This window comes from Sinohyriopsis cumingii, chromosome 5, assembly GCF_028554795.1.
Source record: "Sinohyriopsis cumingii isolate HCF-2022 chromosome 5, ASM2855479v2, whole genome shotgun sequence".
Classification (NCBI taxonomy): Eukaryota; Metazoa; Mollusca; class Bivalvia; order Unionida; family Unionidae; genus Sinohyriopsis; species Sinohyriopsis cumingii.
This window is the reverse complement of record NC_142965.1, coordinates 148,344,733-148,363,809: the sequence shown is the minus strand read 5'-3', so window position 1 is coordinate 148,363,809 and position 19,077 is coordinate 148,344,733. Positions and strand designations below refer to the sequence as shown.

Genomic DNA, 19,077 nt, shown 5'->3' with positions numbered 1-19,077 from the left:
TGAGCGGTATGGTTTATTGATGCAGACAGTGTACGCCTCAACCAGACTATCTGAAGAGCATGGAAATGATCATTAAGAAAGGTAATTAAAATTAAGACGCCAAAAAAACAATAATGTCTTATTCCAAGTTTTGTATTTCTTAGAATCGGAAATATTATTTACGTATATGTTTTCCCCTTTTATGTGACACGATTTTAACTACTGAAGTTCAGTAAAAGTGAAGAAAAAACAAACAGTTATAGTGTTTGGTTTTTGCATTTAAAGGTACATCAACACTTTGTAAATTATTTTACTGTGTATACCATGGGTGTATATCAAAGTGTGGGATGTTTACTCGACAGATTGATGACTTTCGATTGGTCTTCGTGAGCATCCTAATGAATTTATAGTAATCTAGAGTAATCAGATGTAATGTGAGTAATCTTTTTTTTCCTCGTAAACGCACAAAAACCCCATCACAAGAAGTATGTCAAATAGACGCAGAAAATCGGTTCAGATCATTTTAACAGGAAAAGTTCTTTACTTGTCTATGGAACTTTATTGATAGATATTTAAATTGCAAGTTTATTCAAACAATACTGATTTTATGATGAAATACAAAAATATATATGTATGGAGTAGACTGATGCAATACGCTATAAAAACCACGAAATCGTAGTTTGGTCAATTATGCTCCCACGTTCTGAAAAATCCATTAACAAAAAATGGTATTCGCTGTTAATCCGCAATTTGCGATGAAGAATCCGTATTATATTTGTATCCATGCATTGCTCAATACTGAGGGTTAAAATTATCTCACGAGGTCAAAAACTGTAATGTAAACATACCTCTACGTTGTGTATATGATTCATAGGTACGGCTAGGATGTTTACCGCTATCTTTGTTGATATATCGAAGTGGTTTAAACACAGCATATTTTAGAGTTATTTTTGCCGAATAATCGTGTAGTCATCTGAATAGGTGCATTCCATTGCTTATTGCTGGTTTTAACAGTCTGCCTCGACATATTCTATTAATAGTGAACATTAGGTGTAAACCCAAGTAAGCGGACTTTCCGACCTCATTGAATGCGTATACATATATAATTACTCTCCTACGGCTAAGGGAAACAAGAAAGGCTTGAGAAAAGCATGTTGACAGCATATTCCTAACGAATACAAATCAACTGCATCAGGAAGAAGACGAAAAAAAAAACACAGGTTGGTGATATATATATATATATATATATATATATATATATATATATATATATATATATATATATATTCGTTTCTGGAATTGTTAAATCTAGTGAGTGCACCATGGAATTTCTGAAATTGTTAAATATTTTAGTAGGCTTTACTCATGGGCAAAATTTCTTAAATTGGGAACCGAAAGGTCGATAGCATTTAGACGCCATCAGGAGGAATAATGGATGCGCGGGTTCCATTAGAAACTATTAATGTCGCATAATTGCGCATTCCAAGGTAATTGGAATTGCATGAACCAAACCTAAACTGATTCATGTTCTCTTCGCTGTTTCTTCACACCTGTATCTTTTATCAATATCATCAATATCCTTAACGCAGTCGCAGAATATTTGTTCATCACTGCAGGTCGTTGTTTTTGCATCTAAATAGCCTGTCTGTAAAAAAAAAAAAAAAAAAACAACAACAAAAAAACAACGATATCCATCGAAATATTGTGACAGTGCTCCAAGCACTTGTTCACACTAACTTCTGCAAACGCTGAGGACCAATTATTTACTGTAGTTCCACTGTAATACGGATGCTGTGTTTATCTAATTTGTGTGCTTCATTTTTTTTGTCCGTAATCGAGGGTTGGAGCTTTTGTCTAGCTTACTTTTGTCATGTTTGTAAAAAGTAAACAAGATGTTTACTTGAATTCGAATTCAAGGCACGAGCTTGTTACGAGTTAGATGGGTTTTTCCGTTGTAAACCTATTGCGTGGTAGGTCAAATGGGAATTTATATATTTAAGGGATTTGTTAAAAAAAACATTCATTCATGTTTAATATATATATGTGGGAATCAATTTTCAGAGTTTGCCGTTGTTTTCAGATATAAGAGGAATTATTATTTTAAAAAAAATTATACATAAGAATTACCAAGTGCTCATTGACATTTGGACTAAAACACTACTCTAGGATTACTGAGAAATTCATTCAAGAACATTATGGAATTATGTCAATGCGATCCATCAGTACATTCAAGACTTTTGGTACATCATGACATTCAAGACTCTTAATACATAAGGACATTAAAAACTGTTGGAGTTAATTCATAATGTTCTATAAGTTTGGGCTTGTGTTAATAACAATTATTTACTGATTTCGCTTCCTTCTGTTGTATATATTGTTTAAAATACCGAGTCGAAACAAAGAATTCAAAGACATAATCTCCTTTCCTCCAGCTTTGAAAGTCTTGTCGATACTTTAAATAGTTTGTAAATTTTACTTCTAGCTTGAACTTCTAGAAAATGCCTGTTCCCATGGTCACAACAACCCAGTTAGAAAACCGTTGCTTTCCTTGCGGTGTCTCTCCTGTAATGGAAAGAAAAAGAGCAAACTTGTATCGTGAAAATGAAGTCGGTTTAGAAGATGTTTGTGATCAGCTGAGGCTGCTTAGTGTATCAACATCTCCTGGTGCATACCTTGATAGAAAGGCACAAACAAAGCACGTGTTTGGTGATGCTATGGAAACGATGCAAATACTAGGTTTCCAAAACATGGATGGAGACACATTTCTACATCACGTCATAATAATGGAACAATATGACCTGGCTATTAAAGTGATTGATCTTCTGTGCGATTCCCACCTCCTGAACATGACGAATTTTCTCCGTCAGACACCATTGCATCTGGCTGTGATAACGCGACAGGCGGCCGTTGTACGAAGACTTCTTACAGCAGGTGTGCAAACGAACGTACAGGATCATCGGGGTGATACTCCTCTGCATATAGCCTGTCGTACAGGCGCTTCTGACATTTTATCTTTATTGACAGAACGTTTATCATCTAAAAATGACTTAGAAATAAGGAACTATGACGGACTTAAATGCATTCATCTCGCTGTGCTCAACAATAACCTTGAAATCACCAGAATTTTGCTCAATATCGGTGCAGATATTAATGCCAGAGATGCAAAAAGTGGACGAACAATTTTTCACTGGGCGGCGGAGTACGGTAAAAGTGAATTTGTAGATTTAATCTTATCGAGGAAAGATGTGGACATAAGCATGCAAACATATGATGGAATCACATCATTCGATTTGGCAAGAGACAATGGCCATCTTGAAATAATGAAGATGTGTTGTGAGGGCTGCTAATGTTTGAGATAGTGTTAGATTAATCTCATTTTATGGCTTGTACTACTCAGTGTAATAGTCTGTTGCATACATTCTGTTTATGCCACAATGTGTCGATCAAGTTTATTTATTTTACTTACGAGATGATTTTTAACTGGGCGAAAATTGTACATGTTTGCACTCCCTTAAAAGAATAATTCTACTCATTCCTAACTACCTCATTTTACTTATTATTAATGTTTACAGGGCATAACAAATTTATTTTCATAATAATGTTTCATTTTAATCAACTATGTCCTGCATTTATGCATTTATTTACACATGGAAATGTTTATATTCAGTAAATTGTGTCTTGCATTCATAAATTAATGTACAAATGGAAATTCATGTATTCATACATTTATTTGCACATAAAAATGTTTATCTTCAGTAAATTGTGTCATGCATTCATAAATTCTTTTACAAATGGAAATTCGTGCATTCATACTTTTATTTACACATGAAAATGTTTATCTTCAGTAAATTGTGTCATGCATTCATAAATTCTTTTACAAATGGAAATTCGTGTATTCATACTTTTATTTACACATGAAAACGTTTATCTTCAGTAAATTGTGTCATGCATTCATAAATTCTTTTACAAATGGAAATTCGTGCATTCATACTTTTATTTACACATGAAAATGTTTATCTTCAGTAAATTGTGTCATGCATTCATAAATTCTTTTACAAATGGAAATTCGTGCATTCGTACTTTTATTTACACATGAAAATGTTTATCTTCAGTAAATTGTGTCATGCATTCATAAATTCTTTTACAAATGGAAAGTCGTGCATTCATACTTTTATTTACACATGAAAATGTTTATCTTCAGTAAATTGTGTCATGCATTCTTAAATTCTTTTACAAATGGAAATTCGTGCATTCATACTTTTATTTACACATGAAAATGTTTATCTTCAGTAAATTGTGTCATGCATTCTTAAATTAATGTACAAATGGAAATTCATGTATTCATACATTTATTTGCACATAAAAATGTTTATCTTCAGTAAATTGTGTCATGCATTCATAAATTCTTTTACCAATGGAAATTCGTGCATTCATAATTTTATTTACACATGAAAATGTTTATCTTCAGTAAATTGTGTCATGCATTCATAAATTCTTTTACAAATGGAAATTCGTGCATTCATACTTTTATTTACACATGAAAATGTTTATCTTCAGTAAATTGTGTCATGCATTCATAAATTCTTTTACAAATGGAAATTCGTGCATTCGTACTTTTATTTACACATGAAAATGTTTATCTTCAGTAAATTGTGTCATGCATTCTTAAATTAATGTACAAATGGAAATTCATGTATTCGTACATTTATTTGCACATAAAAATGTTTATCTTCAGTAAATTGTGTCATGCATTCATAAATTAATGTACAAATGGAAATTCATGTATTCATACATTTATTTGCACATAAAAATGTTTATCTTCAGTAAATTGTGTCATGCATTCATAAATTCTTTTACAAATGGAAATTCGTGCATTCGTACTTTTATTTACACATGAAAATGTTTATCTTCAGTAAATTGTGTCATGCATTCATAAATTCTTTTACAAATGGAAATTCGTGCATTCATACTTTTATTTACACATGAAAATGTTTATCTTCAGTAAATTGTGTCATGCATTCATAAATTCTTTTACAAATGGAAATTCGTGCATTCATACTTTTATTTACACATGAAAATGTTTATCTTCAGTAAATTGTGTCATGCATTCTTAAATTAATGTACAAATGGAAATTCATGTATTCGTACATTTATTTGCACATAAAAATGTTTATCTTCAGTAAATTGTGTCATGCATTCATAAATTAATGTACAAATGGAAATTCATGTATTCATACATTTATTTGCACATAAAAATGTTTATCTTCAGTAAATTGTGTCATGCATTCATAAATTCTTTTACAAATGGAAATTCGTGCATTCGTACTTTTATTTACACATGAAAATGTTTATCTTCAGTAAATTGTGTCATGCATTCATAAATTCTTTTACAAATGGAAATTCGTGCATTCATACTTTTATTTACACATGAAAATGTTTATCTTCAGTAAATTGTGTCATGCATTCTTAAATTAATGTACAAATGGAAATTCATGTATTCATACATTTATTTGCACATAAAAATGTTTATCTTCAGTAAATTGTGTCATGCATTCATAAATTAATGTACAAATGGAAATTCATGTATTCATACATTTATTTGCACATAAAAATGTTTATCTTCAGTAAATTGTGTCATGCATTCATAAATTCTTTTACAAATGGAAATTCTTGCATTCGTACTTTTATTTACACATGAAAATGTTTATCTTCAGTAAATTGTGTCATGCATTCATAAATTCTTTTACAAATGGAAAGTCGTGCATTCATACTTTTATTTACACATGAAAATGTTTATCTTCAGTAAATTGTGTCATGCATTCATAAATTCTTTTACAAATGGAAATTCGTGCATTCATACTTTTATTTACACATGAAAATGTTTATCTTCAGTAAATTGTGTCATGCATTCTTAAATTAATGTACAAATGGAAATTCATGTATTCATACATTTATTTGCACATAAAAATGTTTATCTTCAGTAAATTGTGTCATGCATTCATAAATTCTTTTACCAATGGAAATTCGTGCATTCATAATTTTATTTACACATGAAAATGTTTATCTTCAGTAAATTGTGTCATGCATTCATAAATTCTTTTACAAATGGAAATTCGTGCATTCATACTTTTATTTACACATGAAAATGTTTATCTTCAGTAAATTGTGTCATGCATTCATAAATTCTTTTACAAATGGAAATTCGTGCATTCGTACTTTTATTTACACATGAAAATGTTTATCTTCAGTAAATTGTGTCATGCATTCATAAATTCTTTTACAAATGGAAATTCGTGCATTCATACTTTTATTTACACATGAAAATGTTTATCTTCAGTAAATTGTGTCATGCATTCATAAATTCTTTTACAAATGGAAATTCGTGCATTCATACTTTTATTTACACATGAAAATGTTTATCTTCAGTAGATTGTGTCATGCATTCTTAAATTAATGTACAAATGGAAATTCATGTATTCATACATTTATTTGCACATAAAAATGTTTATCTTCAGTAAATTGTGTCATGCATTCATAAATTCTTTTACAAATGGAAATTCGTGCATTCATACTTTTATTTACACATGAAAATGTTTATCTTCAGTAAATTGTGTCATGCATTCATAAATTCTTTTACAAATGGAAATTCGTGCATTCGTACTTTTATTTACACATGAAAATGTTTATCTTCAGTAAATTGTGTCATGCATTCATAAATTCTTTTACAAATGGAAATTCGTGCATTCGTACTTTTATTTACACATGAAAATGTTTATCTTCAGTAAATTGTGTCATGCATTCATAAATTCTTTTACAAATGGAAATTCGTGCATTCATACTTTTATTTACACATGAAAATGTTTATCTTCAGTAAATTGTGTCATGCATTCATAAATTCTTTTACAAATGGAAATTCGTGCATTCGTAGTTTTATTTACACATGAAAATGTTTATCTTCAGTAAATTGTGTCATGCATTCATAAATTCTTTTACAAATGGAAATTCGTGCATTCGTACTTTTATTTACACATGAAAATATTTATCTTCAGTAAAATGTATCATGCATTCTTATATTTATTTACACATAGAATTTCGTGCATTGATACTTGTATTCACACATGGAAATGTTTATTTGGAGTAAATAATGTCATGTATTCATAAATTTATTTACAAATGGAAATTCATGTATTCATACATTTATTTACACATCGAAATGTTTATGTTCATTAAACTATGTGATGCATTAATATATATTTTTACACATAGAAATTCATGAATTCATGCAATCGAAAAGTTCATATCGAGTAAATTATGTCGTGCATTCATACCTTTATTTACACGTGGAAATGTTAGTCCACAATCATAAGAATGATGCGTTGATTCAGTACACACTAGTTTCCATGAAAGAAAAAGAGTGGAAATCAAACACATTTATTGCATCTAATCCTACCATTACTGTTGTCCTCATTTGACTTGTAATACAAGTGTTGGTGACGTTGTCTCTGCCTCATAATACTGTTTATTAACTAAAGCGATACGTTACTTTTTATATTTATTAACTAAAGTGATACGTTACTTATTACATTTTAATATCAGTTGACATTCAGTCCGATGTCTGGATAAATGCAAGAACTAAAAATGATTTCACACGCAGTAGTGTCCCTTGAGGGAAATGAGGATCCAATACTAATTACAAGAATGTGATAAGTTAATTTCTGATTGCACGTATGTGTTTTGACAATTTGTTTATTGAAAATGCACGCAATATTTTACAAAAGTTTCTTTGTGCAATGTACATCGGGACCTATTTTTGGTACATGTTTCTATTTCGTTTATTAAAACAATAATTTATGCAATGTTCTTTCTGTTTCTGTCTTCTCTTACTGAAAATGCCCTTAATATATTTTATAATCATAGGTTAGACTTAAATAATCTTTGAATTGTCATGAACGAGCACACACACACACACACACACACACACACACGCTATTTAGGCCCAAACTATGAGTTTTAATTTTCTATTTTTACTTATTTCTTTGTAATATTTGCAACAAAAAAATAAATGTTTACTGTCAACAAACGGCTCTGTATACAAGTATGTTTTCAACATTAGTTCAAACTGGAGCAAGTTGTTTTTTTAAAAAAAAATAGTAATTCGTTGACATAATAGTTAAAATACGAGATCTTGCAAGTTAAAGGGTACTCAGTGGAAGGTTCCTTTCTTTTGAAGTTATTCGTGCAATAAATATGCGATATGAGGGAAAATGGGATTATTATATTTACAATTGGGAAACATGGGATTGTTATATTCGAATAATGTGGAAAAATGGGATTATTATATACCTAATGTGGAAAAATGGGATTATTATATACCTAATGAGGAAAAATGGGATTATTATATACCTAATGTGGAAAAATGGGATTATTATATACCTAATGAGGAAAAATGGGATTATTATATACCTAATGAGGAAAAATGGGATTATTATATACCTAATGTGGAAAAATGGGATTATTATATACCTAATGAGGAAAAATGGGATTATTATATACCTAATGAGGAAAAATGGGATTATTATATACCTAATGTGGAAAAATGGGATTATTATACACCTAATGAGGAAAAATGGGATTATTATATACCTAATAAGGAAAAATGGGATTATTATATTCACAACATAGGAAAATTGGATTATAATCACAAAATAAGGAAACGTGGGATTATTATATTCACAATATGAAGAAAAGCTCCTCATGCATGGTTAATATTAGAGGATAAAGTTAGTATAATGTTAAGGGCTGAAACATCCACTTAATAAATTGTATCTGCTTCATAGTTCCTTGAATGTGTTGATTTCAGTCTTGGACATTAGTGTAATTTGCTGAATCAATTGTACTCAGTCTGGGACAATGTTGTAGTTCGCTGAATTAACTGTACTCAGTCTGGGACAATAGTGTAGTTCGTTGAATTAACTGTACTCAGTCTGGGACAATAGTGTAGTTCGTTGAATTAACTGTACTGAGTCTGGGATAAATCCAATAATGTACTTCGTTAAATGAACTGTACTCAGTCTGCACTGTAACTCCTAATATGACTGTACTCATATGACAGAAACAAATTCATTATGCTACGATGTCATTTCAGTTCGTTAGTTAAGTATTTATATAACCCATTTCTTTACACCCGTCACTAATTGTCGGTATTTATATAATGAGTTTGTAAAAATTAACTCTAGAGAGAATCCACGTTGACGTGGACTCGGTACACATATTTTCCCTTTGTATTTTCTACATTAGGTTTTCAGTACTGAACCTAGCACGGTGTCCGTCCATCTCCCAAAAAATTACATGTTAATCAAAAGTATTTTCCTAGACAAATTTACAGTTAATTTCTTCTCATATGTTATCCAACATTGTTAGAGAGTTTAAAATGTCACGAGGGTCACGTATTTCACTTCCTGGAAGGGTATCACTGCCTGATTAATCATTGCATACTCTAACCCAAGTACACACAATCACACTGTAATCCTCATATTTAAAAAAAAAACACAAAAAAAAGAAAAAAACAATTTCCCTTAAAATAGTTCCAAAAATGCTTCCATACACACTACTTATTCCCCATTACAAATAAGAGGGAAAACTACTCTAAAAATAGATTATTTGAGACTACACTGGCTGGCACTGACCAATAAGAAATGATTATGAACCGATTTCACCAATTTTTGACGGTGATTTCACTTGTTTCAGTTGAATTGACCGGAATTTTGAAGTGATACTATTGCAGAATTTGTTTAATTTATATTGTCGTCCCCGTAACTCATTTTTCCCACTTTCACTTAAAAGTTCTTCGTTGTAGCAAAGTTCTAATAATCGTGGTTTGACTAATATGTGTACGTAACTAAGCAATATATTTCGATTTTGTTCATACATTAACTGTTATATTGTTATTATTATTCTTAGTCATCTACATGTATCAACAAGAGTTCCTGGTAAATTTGATACGAGTCCACTTCCTAACACAGACAAGTTTGACTTATTCTTAAATAGGTCGAGCAAGAAAGGAGAGAAGTATCCTTCCTTGTAGTTATTATATAGTACATGTATGACAGGTCAATTGTAAGCAACGATACGAGCCCCTGTGTTTTGTTTGTAACCCCCTACCAATTCAATAACGGTAATCTTTAATGTGATAAAAAGTGCATTCATTTATTAATAATTTCTAAACTGACTGTGACCTAAGTGACCATAACACTGACATTCTCTGCGCCTGCAACAATACGAGCCCTGTGCAAACAAACGGGGAGGTATAGTCAGACTATACCGTATGGCACGTAGCAATGTGCTATTGACATTAGGTCAGAATTGGCTGTTTAGATAAGTAGAAATCTACGTGGGCGATGTGTGTGTGTGTGTGTGTGTGTGTGATAGAAGTAGGCGACGTTTTAATTAGTACTCTAATGGCTCAGGGTTGCGTGTTACTGCACCCATTGCCTTGCCTGCTCGTACCAATCCCCATACCCACTCGACCAAGCCCACGTTTATAAAATAATGCTATAATGTTGCTAGTAGAACCTTCCGTGCGTAAGAGACACGTCTGTTAATCGACCCAGTAATTAACCGTATCTATGTACACATTCACTTCCTGGATCGTATACGACTTTCCGTGACAATCTATGCTAACCCAATAATCTTGCCTATATTGACGTCAACAACAAAGCAGTCATGGAGGGGAAAGGATGAAACATTTCTTGCACATGAATAAAATGTCATATATATATATATATATATATATATATATATATATATATATATATATATATATATATATATATATATATATACTCAGTAACCCGTCTAGAGAATTATAAGTCTCGCAGTATATTTATAATGCAATTTCCTTACCTCGTGCATTTCAATTAGTTTTGTGTTTCTTTCCGCCAAAGGGTTGTGATCTGAATCATTACACGATTAATCATATACAGCATCCTGAGCTCTACGAACTCAACTAACTTTCAGCACACATATCAACTGTTTATGTTTATATGATTCATATATTTTCCTTTCTATTCTTCCATAGTACTTTATGAATTTAAAACTACGCTTTATAGAATGAACGAAAGCATAAATCGAGCCGTTCTTCGGCATAATGAAAATATCGAATAGATAATATATTAAAATCTGGGCTTCTTAGGGAACCGTTATAAGGCCTTCCCGTTGAATACAATGCCTCAATCAAGATATTTTAAGAAAGATAGTTATTCTCATAAACGTATAAATGGCACTATCAACACAATACAGACTATTTCATGTCGCGTGAGTTGTATACCTTTGCCAAGGACACACGGACGCCAAAAATAGATATTAACAATTTTTCAAAAAATAATGTTTAGCCACTCTGTAAGAATAGACCAGCTAATAGTCGAATAGTTCGTCTCATATCAAGCTTCGCAACATACTAAATGCTTCGCATGATTGTCATGAAATTGTGTATGAGTTATATCAATATGTATATGTTGTCAAAAATGTACTCGGGTTTCGTTGCCGCGTACAGCGTCACCCGAGGGTTGTATATTTTTTCGGCTCTAGTTATTTCGAAATCCTGAGCGAAACTCAGACCATGTTGCACGTGCGAATTGCCTGCAGCGGAAAACCTAAGTACTGCGCATATCTGTCACAGCTAGTGTACATAGAGAGCAAATTCTCTATAATCAAATTACATTACGCCAAGTCTGGTCAGAAAGCTTACCTCTTTACGGGAGCAAATCTCCAGCTGTAGAGCTGCCTTATGCCATGCCTTGTATATGGTTTGATGTGGAGTCACCAGCTGTAGAGCTTCCTTATACATGCCTGTCATGCCTTACACATCGTTTGATGTGGAGTCACAGAACTCTGTGTGGTTTCGTGTGACGTATACGTTGTGTTATGGTGACTTTGGATCGGAAGAGTGTACTGGTTTTCTCTATGCGAGGGACCAAGGCTTCGCGACCATCGGGTCTGTGTTAAATGTGATGGCTCTCGAGGGATCCTTCAACAGACTGAGAGGGGCGGACCATGCGTAGGTGCTTCTTTGACCATTGACTAGAGCGAGTGGAACCGGAGTTACATCTTGGACGTCAAATGGGCGCCACGATAGTTCTATATATGTATTCCATGTTATTTTCACTATTGCTATCTGAGCAAATTTTCATTCCTATTGCAATATCGTTATATGAACGATCGATAGGTTCATAATTTCATTCATTCCTATAGCAATATCGTTATATGAACGATCGATAGGTTCATAATTTCATTCATTCCAATTTCAATATCGGTTTACGATCGATAGGTTAACAATTTCGTTCATTCCTATTTCAATATCGTTATATGAACATCAATAGGTTCATAATTTCATTCATTCCTATTTCAGTATCGGTTTACGAACGATAGGTTCATAATTTCATTAATTCCTATTGCAATATGGTTATATGAACGATCGATAGGTTCATAATTACCTGCTTTTCAAAATCGTCATATGATCGATACATTTAAATTTACATGCATTTGAATATCGTTATATGAAAGACACAATCAAATTTACATGCATTTCAATATGGTTATATGAACGATACATTCAAGTTTGTTTATATTGGGGTGTAGATCATATACTTTTATTTTGTTGATCGGTGATAGGACTTAATTCACGTTTGTTTGAAATTCCATTTGTTAAATTCATGTTTGAGTTTTTTCTCGCTGAGTTAATTGTTGTTGATAGTTCCATGTTAGGAACTTTATAATTTTCCATATCTTTTTTGTTTATAATGGTGTCAGATTTATTGATATTTAATTTGCGTTTATAAATAAACATCTTATAAACGCAGATGCTTTTGGTGTCTTCCCAATCCAGTCCCAACCCGGCTTGATCTTGTGACAGACCAGAACTTTGTGTCCTACTAATGGCGCAACGCTTTTCTTGGAGTTATAGATTAATGTATGACTGAACACAGTGGAGTAACGCTTCTATAGACTTTATGAACAAATGTGTTATTAAACACGATGATCCAACGCATTTCTTAAGTTATAGATTACTGCGTCTCGAAACACGATGGCGAAATGATTTTCTTGAGTTGATAGGTTAATGTGTCTCAAAACACAAGAGCCTAACGCCTTTATTGAAGTTATAGATTAATATGTGCTTGAGGACAATGTCCGAAAGGTTCTCTTGAAGTTAAAGATTAATGCGTGTTGGAACACAATGTCCTAATGGTTTTCTTGACAATAGCATTGCTCTTTAAAAGTGTTATACAAAAAATGTCGGATTTCATCTGAGACCATCTTCCAAATAAATGCATGGAACATCCTATAATCAGTTACTTTTCGACTAACCTTTAGCATAAATATGTAACACGAGGATTCACATATAAAACTGCATTCTAACTGATTAAACGCAGGAACTGTTATACGAAGTTGCGAAAGCACCGAAAATAAATAGAGACAATATTTTCTTGATGCAGTTTCAGTCCTTATACAGACTTGACTTTGGAACACCGACAACTGACATTAGCACCCGATTCCTAAGGTGAGAAATTGAAATCACAAGTAAAAAAGAGAAACAATATCGAGCCGGAGCTGAATTAGTACCATGAGTAAGTATTACCTGATGGTGTCTGTCATAACCTTGGTTTTGTCTTGAAGCCTCCTGGGCTTGAACAGTTTTCTATCTGTACGGTATCGGATGCCGACTCCAACATCTCCGTCTTTGAAAGCATTAGTCAGCATGGCTAGAACACAACCCTGCTTGACGCCATTAGTTACTGGGAATGGCTCAGATGTCTCTCCATTGTCCTGGACTCGTGCCTGCATGACTTCGTGGAAATGCTGAACCATGAATATAAAGTTTCTCGGGCATCTGTACTTGACCATTACCTTCCACAAGCCTTCTCTGCTGATAATATCAAATGCTTTCGTCAAGTCGACATAGATGAAGAAAAGGTCGGCGTTTTGTTCATGACATTTGTCTTGTAGCTTCCTCGCAGCAAACACCAAGTCGATGGTCCCACGTTCTTTCCGGAATCCACACTGGCTTTCCGGCAGGAGTCCCTGGTCAAGGTGCGTAGTGAGGCGGTTCAGTGCGATTCTGGAGAGAATCTTTCCTTCGATTGAGAGTAAGGATATAACCCGTTGGTTGTCGCAGGCCTGACGGTTCCCTTTGCGCTTATACAGGTGGAATATGGAAGCGTTCTTGATTCCTGGGGGATCTTCTCTTGTGGCAACATCATTAAAAAACAGCTGGTGGAGCCTTTCTATCAGGGATGTGCCCCCTTCCTTGTAGACTTCACCTGGGATGGAGTCCGAACCAGGGGCTTTGCCACTGGAGAGCAGACGTATAGCTTTCTGTGTATCGAGCAAGGTTGAAGGGTCATCCAGTGCTTTTTTGATGGGTAATTGGGGGAGACGGCTGATGGCTTCATTGTTGATGGATAAAGGGTGATTCAGGACACTGTCAAAGTGTTCAGCTCATCGTTGAAGTATCTTCTTTGTCAGTAATTAGTGTGTTCCGGTCTGCGCTGAGAAAGGGGGATGATCAAGAGGATGTAGGTCCATACACTTCTTTCAGGGCGTTGTAGAAGTTCTTCATGTTATGCCTGTCTGCGTAGCCCTGAATCTCATCTGCTTTGTTGCTCAGCCAGGTGCCTCGCATTTGACGCAGTTTCTGCTGTACAGTTCTACGTATATTGTTGTACCCATTTTTCCTGGAGGTGAACTTGGGGTTGTTGAGGTAGGTTTGATGGAGGCGGTGTTTCTCATCCAGCAACTGCTTGATCTCATCGCAGTTCTCATCAAACCAGTCTTGGTGCTTTCTGGTTGAGGGTCCTAGAATTTCCGAAGGTGTGCTATTGACCACCTCTCTGAATGCCGCCCAGTCGGTCTCCACATTCTGATTGTGTAGTGGGGTGGATTTCAAACGTTCTTCCAGGGCATCCACGAGAGACTGTTTGGTACTGGTACGTTTCAGCTTGGTGATGTTTGGTCGTTTAGGAGACTACTTTCCCTGCGGACGTCTTTTGGGCTGAATGCGGATGTTGAACTTGGTGATGATGAGGCGGTGGTCTGTCCAACAGTCGACACCACACAAGGATTGGTCAGACGTACATCATGCCTGTCCCTCTTCCTGACAATTGCGTAGTCGATGAGATACCAGTACTTAGAGCGAGGGTGCATCCATAACGTCCGGTTACGGGTAGGGAGGCGGGAGACTGTACTGGTGATCAGTAGTTCATGCTCGGCGCAAGTCTGGAGAAAAAGGAGACCGTTGCTGTTACAGTGACCCACTTCGTGCGTTCCTAGTACTCCATCCCAGGCAACGTGATCACAGCCTCCTCTTGCACTGAAGCCACCAAGAATGTCGGGCTTATCTGCCATTGGAAAGTCAGTAATGATGGAGTGAAGAGCCTCACATAACTTGACCTTCACTTCATCCGGGTTGGTCATGGTTGGAGCGTAGCAACTGATCATGGTAAGTTATTTTCTTCCAGACAATAGGAGTAGTTCATGGTCATGAGACTGTCGTTTAGTCCCTTGGGAGGTCCAGCCAATTTCTCAGTCAGTGCTGTCTTCACTGCAAAGCCGACACCATCATCAAGGCGCTCTTCACTTCCACGGCCGCTAAAACAAGATATTAAACAAAAGACAAATCACACCAATTTCTTGTAAATAGGTATATATCTTTTATTTATTTATTTATGTATTCATTTATTTATGTAATTGTATCCATCTATATATATCTATCTATAAATTTCGCTAACAAGTTTATTCTTGGAGTGAAGCCCACCTTATCCATCATTTGTAACAATAAATATATACTAAAATTGTTCCTTTATAATTATAGATTAACATGCACATATACACCATTATGTATCTAAATATTTGTGTATTATTCTGAATTTGAGGTTTACATGCAATATGTAATGTACATGCGTGCAAATAGATTTCTGAAAGAATAAAGTTAATATTTTCATACAATTTACTCTGAAGACCTGTATTGAGTATACATAACAAAATAATAAAGGCTATCACAAGTTCAGTTTGGCAATTTATTTCCAGTTTTGAAATCTTGTTTATATCTTCTTCAGCACTCCTTCACAAAACGCATTCCATAAAAAATCGTATATTTCCTGTTGACAAACAATGAGGAATCCATTAAGGAGAATGAAATGTCCATTTAGAGAATGTTTGCGATCACTTTAGGTTAATTAGTGTTTAAACCCATGAAGAGGAATACATTTAAAACAAATCAAATGCATTGTATGCGTTCACAGATGAAATAACTTTGAATATAATCAAATGTATGAAAGCCCTGAGCGTCCAAGACATGGAATGATCGATCTTCTACATATTTCTGACCTGCTGAACATTTGAAACTTTCTTTTTCAAACATCAATACATACATTTCGCTGCGTTAACACGACAGAGGGCATTGCAAAGAGGCTTCTGGAAGAAGGTACACATACGGACATACATGATGACCGGGGAAATACTCTTTTTCATACAGCCTGCCAAATAGGTAATTCAGAACTGGTGTCTCTTCTCATTTGCAATGTATCATCCTGATTGTATCATGAAATAAGAAACTTTGACGGATTAAAATGCTTGCATCTCACAGCATTCCACAATAACACAGAGGTCTTCAAAATCCTGTTGAATGGCGGGGCAGATATTAACTTTTTGGATAAAAGAAGTGGTCGAACAGTTCTTCATTGGGCAGCGGAGTGCGGGAAAGGAGAATTAGTAGATTTACTATTGGTGAGGAAAGACGTGGATATTAACAGAGAAACATATGAAGGTATCACAGCATTCGAGTTGGCATGAGCAAATAGCCATCTTGAAATTATGAGAAAATTCAGTGAGAAAAATGCATTCGATTGTTAAATATTTAACCAAACGTCATGTCTGCTCCACTACTCGCCATGCCACTGTTTGTAATTTGTGTTTGTTTGTTTGTTTAGATATTAGTTTGATTGTTTTTTTTTAGTTTGCTTATTTTGTTTGATGTTAGTGCAATAACTTCAAGATATTATTTCGTTTATTCAACAATCACTATGACAACCCTTTTAGAAAATAAGCAGTTGACACCTTTATTCTTAGAATTCGATATTTTTTCTGGTATTTAAGAAATATTTATCATGTAGTGTACCATAATTATAATTTGATGGTTCTGCAATATTGTTAAGACATCTGTCTGTCCTACCATCTTTCCGCCTGTCTGTTGATTTATCTGCAGATCCATGCTGTTTTAATCAGGAAGAATCACACACAACGTGGTGAGTTACTTGTTCATGGTCTGATGTGGTATTAGGAATATTGTTTTGACTCCAAACCTTAGTGTTCCAAAACAAGAGATAAACGTTTAAAATGTCCAAAACCATTTACGATAGGGACGGGTAACGATTGGTTAACAGAGAACACTAATTTTATCTCCCAAACCACACATGTTGCTCTCAAATGAAAAGATGCCAGGAATGAAGCTGACATATTTTCTCAAGCGTCCAAAAATATAAGCGGAAACATATGGATATATGCGATAAAGCACCATCTAAACAGGTCTAGCTTTTCTGTATTAGACAATAATCATTTAGTAGCGAGAAACTATTCAGTCTGAAAATAAAAACGGAAACTTTTAATATTAGAAAAATATATGGAAGAATACTTTGTCCCTGTCATAACAATTGTTGAGATTCATAGTTACATTAAAACACAATTTTAATTCGAATAAGCCAGAATTAGCAAAACTGCTATATAATAGCATAATTTTGATTGAGAATTTGTTTGAAATATGGAAAAACTAAAATTATGCAAGTTGCATCATCTTCAAGTACCGTAACACACTTTACTATTTGCTATTAGCTCCAAGATTACAAATAATGCGATCAGAACGGAGCTTTTACTTTGTTTAGCCGTTTATATTTAATTTGTAATTTTTGATTTTGTTCTTCATAACGGTGATCAATGCTGTACACTTTAAGTCCTCTACATGTGTGTGTGTGTGTGAGTGTGTGTGTGTGTGTGTGTGTGTGTGTGTGTGTACTTACCGTAATACTGATTATTGATCAGCGAGAGGGGACAAAATAAAGACAGTATTACTGCTTTGCCTTCTGGTGACTGCAAAGTTTTCAATATGAGTTACAAAATTATAAAATGCAAATGTTGTATATACTATATTACAAAGCTGTAGCATATTTAATATGTGTCTCTGTTTTTTATGTTACCATTTACAAACGTTTGTCTATCATTTAAGATCAGATGTGCATAGTTACCATATAAGTCTTACAGGAGTACACAACGTAATTCCCGCGGGATATATGCGACCTGTCTGTACATTTGGTGTCCTTACTTTACGCCTGTGCATTTATGTCGTTATTATAAACAAACTTTAGCAGTGAGATGGGGGCTCTTCTTGTTACTAGGAGACGTGATGAAATGGCCAATATATGCTTGACAAAGTTATCATAGGCTTTACAAGTAAATCCTGCTAATGACATAAGGGGCGAAGTATAGGAAGACTTCGACCTAATAAATTAAACCATAATTCTACCCCTATTGACTCTGGTTATAATGACGACCAGGTTGATGATCCCGCATCTAATTGTAATGTTATTATTACCATGGTTTGTTTGCTTCATAGAGTACATGCATACTCGAAACAGCTTACACACATCTTTAAACACATACGATCATATTACAAGTCAGTAAGTCTCTCTCTCTCTCGCAATAATCCATGCTTTTACGATAAGATCGGAAACAGATACAGAGTCCATTTCAAGCAGAAAGCAATGAATGCCGATGGGGGGCGGGGGAGTATCCTATTTTTCGGAACATGTTATCTTATATTTATACTTGTCTTTGTGGGTTTTTATTTACTTGAGCTGCTTAGTCACCAAATATCATTCTGTGTGCTTTTGAGATGTGTTTTATTCATATACACTTCAGCAAAATGGATGTATTTTTGATATACACGCCAAGCATGTGCAACCGCAGAAATCTGGTGGGCAGGTTAAATGGCAGTTACTAATTATCAATACAGGCTGACAACTGGTGTGTTCCACGGGGTTTTACATGGTCACG

At 34.2% G+C, this 19,077-nt stretch overlaps 1 protein-coding gene across 1 annotated transcript in view; it reads left to right on the top strand.

Moving 5' to 3' along the window:
* Positions 1-1,263: 1,263 nt before the first annotated feature.
* The window catches only part of LOC149800431 (uncharacterized), a 43,867-nt gene continuing 26,053 nt past the window's right edge, over positions 1,264-19,077 (top strand). Inside the window, exons 1-2 of the mRNA XM_089958436.1 lie at positions 1,264-3,318; positions 16,619-16,798. Coding sequence (XP_089814562.1) covers positions 2,478-3,318; positions 16,619-16,798 — 1,021 coding nt within the window. The 5' untranslated portion in view covers positions 1,264-2,477. The remainder of the gene's footprint in view (positions 3,319-16,618; positions 16,799-19,077) is intronic.